The sequence below is a fragment of the Amphiura filiformis genome, chromosome 14 (genome assembly GCF_039555335.1).
Source record: "Amphiura filiformis chromosome 14, Afil_fr2py, whole genome shotgun sequence".
Classification (NCBI taxonomy): Eukaryota; Metazoa; Echinodermata; class Ophiuroidea; order Amphilepidida; family Amphiuridae; genus Amphiura; species Amphiura filiformis.
In genome coordinates, this window is record NC_092641.1 from 20,870,396 (window position 1) to 20,878,737 (window position 8,342).

The window sequence follows — 8,342 nt, forward strand, 5'->3', positions numbered from 1 at the left end:
CACAAGCCCCGACCGGGGTGCATTAGATGCATCAACAACAGCTATCACTAATTTACATGTACAGCCCTCTTCCCTAGTAAAAGTGGCACAATTGTGATTTTACCCTTTCGTTGTTAACTTAACATATCTCGAGATTAAAACAAGCAAATTGAACAAAACAAAAGGTATTTGAGAGCTCAGACTGTGCCCTTGACGTTGATGTAAGCATCATGTCACAACGGTATTTTGTAATTGCCAAAGAGGGCGCTTTTTACTTGCACAATTTTTTTGTTTTTGAGACAGGCTGTATGTACCCATAAAAACAATGAAGTAGGCTAGATTTTTAGAATGGGCCCATAGAAAGCAAAAAAAAAAAAAAAAAAAAGTAGTATTAGCCCGTAAAAGTAAAGAAAAAATACCTTGGTTGCTCGGTAATAAAGGGACGAGCATATTCCTTAATTACAAGGTGGTGGCTTTTTACGGGATATCCACTCTTTTCTTTGCTTCTACGGGGCTTCTACGGTCTCGTGGGTAACGCACACCCTTACCTCTAAAATAATCGCGTAGAGTTGCAGTTCCATTTTAAACATAACTGCTATACGTATGAATCTGCAATTCTGCACAGTATATGTTGCTTTATATACCACTCGTGCATGAACTATGTTACTCATGACTTAATATTACCATATTACTAATTTTTATTAACATAGCACATGCCGTGATACATATTACATTTTGTGCCCCCTCCCCATAACTAAATCGACGAGTCCAAGATGTAACAATATCGTTTTGTCAATATCGATAACCTTTGACATGCCCTTCACTATCATTTATTTGTTTAAGTTGTGCATAAACCATGCAGTACTAGTAAGAAGCAAAACGTTTTGTCATTTCTTGTGTTCGTTTTCAGTAAATTCCAGCTACACTGAATTACCATGTCTTTTTTCGCAATCGATGCAAGCACAGCTCTCATTGCAGTGCTAGTGTTTCTTGTGATATTTTACTTCTTTAGAAAACCTACCAACGTCCCACCAGGACCACGGGGCTTACCCATTTTAGGTTGCCTACCAAACCTAGCGTACTATGTGTATCGTACGGGCTGTAAGGAGCCATTTCGATTATTTGACTACATCGCAAAGGACTATGGCAATGTATTTAGTATGCATGTGGCTACAAAACTGATCGTGGTGGTTAACGACTACGAATCTGTAAGAGAAGCGTTTCGTAACCCTCATCTTAACGATAGACCAAAGGTACATATGATACCAGAATCTGAAGCAGGTAAATTTAAAATACCCTTATAGCCTGCCTATTAAACTTAGGGGTGGTGCAATAATTATGTGTACCCCCGGGGTGGTGAATTCTCAAAATGGTCTGCCAAAAATCGCTTGCCCCCCCCCCTCTGGCCGTGCCAAAAATTCTTTGCCCCCTCCCATTTTGACGTGCCAAAAATCTTTGCCCCCCCCCCTTCTGATGTGCCAAAAATCTTTGCCCCCCCTTACACAGCAAGATTTTTGGGAACCTGAATTCAAAGCCTTAAATTATCTGATCATCTAATGCGAGCGCAGCGAGTTGGAAATTTTTACATATTTGAACGTATTCCTAACGTTTTCCTACACCTTTTTAAGGCGTAATATAGAAACGGTGCCCAAAATATCTGTGCCAAAAATCGCTTGCCCCCCCCCTTTTCGACCTGCCAAAAATCGCTTGACCCCCCCTTCCGACTTGCCAAAAATGCTTCCCCCCCCCCTTTTTGGCCGGCCAAAAAATCTTTCCATCCCCTCCCCCTACCATTCACCACCCCGGGGTACACATGAGCGTTGATAACGCGTAACACGTTTGTAGAGGTGCGTGTATGCGTAGACTAGTGCGGGATACGCGAACGCGCTAGCAATGCTCGCAGCAGAATACGGGAAGTTGTAAACAAGTTTCGTTCATTTTATAATAAGGGGACGGTAACTTTGTTTTTGCTTTAAAAAATAATTTACCGTTATTAAAATAATAACAAGCAGGCCAATATTTTTATCGTAGTGGATACTCAAAATATTGGATCTGCCTGTCGTCTATCACACATTCTTAGTCAGTGGGAGTGGTCTAGTTCGTAGACACATTTCTGATTGGACAATCGCATGATTTCGGTTGCCGTCTATCAGGCCGTAGACGACCCCACGTCATCATGCGTATTGATAATGCGTAACACGCGAGTAGAGGTGCGAGTATGTATCGCGCTGGATGCGTAGACTAGTGCGGAATACGCGAACTCGCTAGCAATACGCGCAACAGAATACGTGAAGTTGTAAACAAGTTTCGTTCATTTTATAATGAGGAAAGTTTTTATGACGGTAACTTAGTTTTTGCTTTAAAAATTTGTTTACAGTTATTAAAATAATATTTAACTGACTAAGAATGAGAATAAACGATAGGAATTTTTATTTTGCCTATCCTCTACCTATGATAGACGACAGGCAGGTCCAATATTTTTATCGTAGTGGATACCGGCTGCGCCGGCATCCACTACTCAAAATATTGAACCTGCCTGTCGTCTATCACACGGTAGAGGATAGGCAAAATAAAAATTCCTATCGTTTATTCTCTAAGTCACGGTAGAGGATAGTAAAAACAAAAATTCATATCGTTTATTCTCTAATTATGTTGTTGTTGTTGTTTTAGTTTTGGTTTTGTTTTGTTGGCCAGGAAGATTAATTTTAAAGTAGGTGTAAATCAAAATGTTGATTCAAAATACCTCCACGTCTGATTGAACACTTGTGGGACCAGCTTTGTCGTGCTGTGCGTGCCAGAGTAGCCAATATAACCACATTGGATGATCTGCGACGAATCCTGGTTGAAGAATGGAATGCCATGCCACAGCAATGTGTGACCAGACTGGTGAGCAGTATGAGGAGGAGGTGCCAGACTGTTGAGGCTGACTAGTGTTGATTGAGCACAGGATAATTGTCAATTTGACACCTTCTGTTTGAGACCCCACTACATTCACAAGACGTGTACTCAGTCGTGAAAATGTGATTGTGTCAAATAAGGGGGTCATTGTAACTTTAATAAATTAGCTGTTCGTTGATATGCAACAAGATATGAACATTCACATATACAACTTATTTTAGTTCATTTGTTTGTTTTTTGTGTGTATTTGTTGCGAATCCAGGTGTTTTACTCGCTTGTGGACACTCTTGGAATCGTCAACGTCGCTTCACACTCAGCACTTTCCGTGATTTTGGCATCGGCAAATCCAGATTCCAAGACCAAATCTCAACTGAAACCGAACAAGTCATCAAAGAACTCACCAAATATCAAACGAATCCAGTGGATCCGCATAGGATTCTAACCATAGCTGTATCTAACATTATCTGTTCAGTTGTGTTTGGGCAAAGATTTGAGTATTGTGACGAACGATTTCAAGAACTTTTACGCAACCTTGATGCGAGTATTGAGGCATCTGCATCAGGTGGTTTATTGCATTTTGTACCATTAGTAGCTCACTTCTTTCCTACCTTCAAAAGGACCACCATACAAACGACGGCACGTTTAGTTCATTTTGTAAACGAAATCGTGAATGAACATAGAAATAATTTTGATTGTGAGAATTTTAAAGATTATATAGACGTATTTCTGAATGAAATCAATATGAATAACACCAGTGAAAACGAAGGCAGTATCATTTCTTTGTCAGAAGAAAACTTAATTCATTCTGTCGTGCAATTATTCGTCGCTGGCTCTGAAACTACTGTCACCACACTCCGTTGGTGTTTCCTGTACATGATAGCATACCCAGACATCCAAAGTCGTGTACAAGATGAAATTGACTCAGTCGTTGGGAGGAAATCTTTTCCAAAAGTGAACGATAAATTGCCCTTTACAGAAGCTACTATCATGGAAGTCCAACGAATCGCCAGTATTGTACCTCTTGGTGTACCTCATATTGCAGCGACGGATACGACTTTACGTGGATATTTTATTCCAAAAGGAACAATGATTATGCCCAATCTTTGGGCTATTCATCATAATAAGGATAAATGGGATGAACCAGAAAAGTTCAAACCTGAGCGATTTCTGGATAGCAATGGAGATTTGTGTCATCAAACCGAATATGTACCGTTTAGTACAGGTAAATGGTGTTGAATACTACGCCAGAAAATTATCCTTACACTTGGGAAAAAATTATAAATTTCAAACTAAACCCTATACCCGAAAGGATTCAAACAAGCGCAACAAAGAGGCGGCACAATTTTCTCAGTCAAGCTTTATAGCAGTAAGTTTTTGTTTCAGTTTTTTTCTGCTCTGTACTTTTCACAACTTTTATTTCATTTTTCAGTTCTTTTGTTTCAGGTTTCTTTTGTTCCTTTTGTTTTAAATTTGAATTTAAAAAAAGCGCGCATAAATGAGCCACCCACCACTCTGAAACCAGAAGTCTAGTCCGTGGATTTTTGAAAAGGCAAGTTTGCCACTTTTAAAACTGGACCCTCGTGTAATAAAATGCTTGTAACTTTACTTTATGAGGTCACATTGGATTCAATGTGGTGTCATAATGTGCATCTATTAAAAAAATTCTCAAATATGGTTTAGTTTTAAAATGAGGAATTTTTTCAAGTGTAAGAATACTTTTGGCGCATTATATAACATTAACATGTATATATAACATTAATTGGATATGTGTGTGAGGTGTGTGGGGTGTGTGGGGTGTGGGGTATACGGGGGTGTGGGTGTTATTTGTGTGGGGATGGGACACAGTGTCATCGACCCTATATCTTCATGGGAGAAATCGCCATGGTAGGTTGAATCCACAGCCACGATTGGCCATTTGGTTCAGACCTTTGAAGCTCTTTGAGACGAATAACTAGTCGAGGGACATGACTAAGGTTACTCACAATAGCCATGTAATTGATCTTGGTTGTGCGTGAATAAGCTTGTATACCCCATTGAAGTCAATGGTCATCGACTTTTATACTGCCTAGTAGTGAGTGCAGCTGTACTACACGATGTAGTCTATACAGGACCAACGCAATATAAAATTAGAGTTTTGGTCCGATTTTGAGTTCAAAGCGCACGGCCAATTTTCAAAGCGCATTCTAGCGACCATCATATCTGTTCAACACGTATTTTCAAGTGTATGAGACCACATCTGGTTTCTTGAGAAAAATTCATTTACGGGAGATATTCATCATTTTCTAACCCGGTATCCGAAGATTTTCGTCTGATATCAAAATCGTGCATAGCAATTCACGTGTATCGATCCCGTGTATTCATTTTAGTGTCTCTGCTACACCAAATAATTATTAGCCAGGCGGTGTCGGTGTGTGGGAGAGTGTGTGTTCAAATTTACTATTAAATTTGGCTATAATTAAATACATTGTACAATGTATACACATGGTGGGGTGAGCTATTAACCAAGTGATTAGTTTTGTTTTGTAAATGAAGACATGAGCACAAGAAAACCGTAAGTCCATATTTGGCATTTTGAGATATGATCGTTTAAACTTTTAAAAATAAGATAATTTAAAAACCAAAAAAGCCATAATATTGACACTTCTCAGGTACATGAGTATAAGCAAGAAGAATCATTTTGTATATCAACCAAATAAATATCTGTAATATTGATCGATATTGATCGATTTATCAATTTTGAACTTACGGTCTTCTTGCGCTCGGATTGAAATAAAAGCTTATAACTAAAAATTGAATGCAGATGTTGGAAATATTTAACCATATTGGTAATCTATGTGCAAAGACGTGCAATTTGACACTTTTTTTTTTAATTTTAAGGTTGTTTTAACATTTGACCTCAGTTGATCTTTAACCGGAAGTGACCCTCTAATTCATTCACCGAGCTCAAAATGTATGATAAATTATATACTTTCATAATCGTGTTGATGAGACGAGTAATTTGACATGCCTCTTGACGACATTGGACAATTTTTCATTTTTGACCCCTCTTGAAACCTCACGTGACCCCTATGGGGATGGGCCAAATGTCAAAAAAATTGTCAAAATTTTTGTCTTCATCCAATAACTTCAAAACCACCAGTAACTCTATTTCGTTAAAAGTGGACTTACAGTTTTCTTGCGCTCATGTCTTCAAATACTGACTTATTATCGTTTGTTCATATTTTGAAACAGGTAGACGCGCTTGTCTGGGAGAAAACCTGGCCAAGATGGAGTTATTTGTGTTCTTTACGCATCTCTTACATCAGTTCTCCTTCTGGAAGTCAGACGAGTCTCCTCCGATTACATTTGAGAGTACTATAGCCGCAACCAACGCACCTCTTCCGTTTAAACTAATCGTAACAAAACGGTAAAAGTGATGTTGCTAAATCATAATTTTTTACAATCATAAAAAAAAACAGATTTCTGATTTCTTTTATAAGAAGCGAAGGTGTGATATATTGCAAGAGATAAGACGAAAAGCGGCGTGATAACATTCTGAAATGTTAGTCAATGTTGGATTATATTGAGTCTGTCCGTATAAACAATCTCACGAGTCGAGTCATGGTCAGGATTTGCTCGGCCATTGCTGGGTCCCCGCTGCACCAAACTGGTGTTTTGACCGCCCAGTTGTGCGAATAAAAGCCGCCTAACGCCTAGAGAAGATGCAAGGACGAGGAGGGTTAATAGAATTATATATATATAATAGAGATAAATTCGCAGGTAATCCCGTCGCATCTATTCATACATAGTCCTTTTGTTCGCAAGTACTAGACATCCATTTGAAGTAGCGTTTGATATGGTATGACTTTATTTTCTTTGTACCGCACGTAAAAGGCAATAGACCATGTAGAAGCTATTGTGTTGTAAACTTTCATCATTCTTTTGTCTACGTGTGTTTTCGCCGCAGTTGTAAAACGGCTGATGGAATGTAGTTTAAAATTCCCGCCAAAGCCGAATCATTTCACATTTTGGGTGCATTGAAGCCGACAGGACCCAGTTATGGCTGCCAGTGAAGTGTAGGATTGCATGAAATGAGATTCGTCTATATGAACACTTAAATTAATTACAAATATTTTCTTACTTGTATGTAGTATATTTGAAGTTCATTTATTAGTGTACTGGAATAATGGGGGAAATGTAAAAAAATATATTTTTAAAAAACATTTCCATACAATCGAGATAAAACGATAAATTAAAATATATCTAACGTCACTTGAACGTGGTGCTCAACAAATGTCATTTGAGGTAACCACATTGTATTTGGATATCTTGAATATCTCGGATTGCCCAAGGGTGACGATTTTACACCCCCTAGAATCTTATTCTACAACACTCAAAGATCATTTATCAGCAAAAAATCAAACTTTAACTGTCTAAAACGCTATAGTTATTTATTATGATACCTTTTGTCACTAAAACGCCCTTTGAATGCTATTTCCGAGTTACGTGGCGGCCATCTTGAATATCTCGGATTGCCCAAGGGTGACAATTTTACACCCCCTAGAATGTTATTCTACACCACTCAAAGATCATTTATCAGCAAAAACCCAAACTTTAACTGTCTAAAACACTATAGTTATTTAGTATGATACCTTTTGTCACTAAAACTCCATTTGAATGCTATTTCCGAGTTATGTGGCGGCCATCTTGAATATCTCGGATTACCCAAGGGTGACAATTTTACACCAATTAGAATCTTATTCTACACCACTCAAAGATCATTAATCAGCGAAAAAACACAACTTTAACTGCCCAAAACACTATTGGGTATGATACCCTTTGTCACTCAAAAATTGAAATTTTGAATGCTATTTCAGAGTTACGTGGCGACCATCTTGAATATCTCGGATTGCCCAAGGGTGACGATTTTACACCCCGTATAATCTTATTCTACACCACTCAAAGATCAATAATCAGCAATAAAACAAACTTTAACTGCCAAAACCATCTAACCCCAAAAATATGGTGTTTGCAGCCGGACTATATCTAACGTCACTTGAGCGTGGGGCTCAACAAATGTCATTTGAGGTAACCACATTGCATTTGGATAGGTTCGAATCTTTTCAAACAAATAATAGCAAAGCCGAATTTGCATTTTATCTATGAGGTTGGGCTGCATTTGATGGTTGAGAGCATGTTTTCGTTCATTTATTAGTTTCGAACAAAGAAAGACGTTATAATTATTATATCATAATATTATATCATATTATATTATATTATATTATATTATTTTATATTATATTATATTATATTATATTATATTATATTATAATTATTATATTATATTATATTATATTATATTATATTATATTATATTATATTATATTTTCATTTATTTACTTTCAAATTCCCTAAAATCGCACAAAGAAGAAAAGCATAAACATAAGGCGTGTGAGGGAAATACATCCTATCATTGCATGGGATGA

The 8,342-nt window shown here is 37.6% G+C and overlaps 1 protein-coding gene across 1 annotated transcript; it reads left to right on the forward strand.

The window, feature by feature from the left end:
- The first annotated feature begins 859 nt into the window (after window positions 1–859).
- On the forward strand, window positions 860–8,070 carry LOC140169818 (cytochrome P450 2J4-like). Its single transcript, XM_072193121.1, has 3 exons — window positions 860–1,260; window positions 3,140–4,099; window positions 6,109–8,070. Exons 1-3 carry the CDS (start codon window positions 915–917, stop codon window positions 6,285–6,287), a joined length of 1,485 nt encoding a protein of 494 aa, XP_072049222.1. The 5' UTR covers window positions 860–914; the 3' UTR covers window positions 6,288–8,070.
- Window positions 8,071–8,342: the final 272 nt, after the last annotated feature.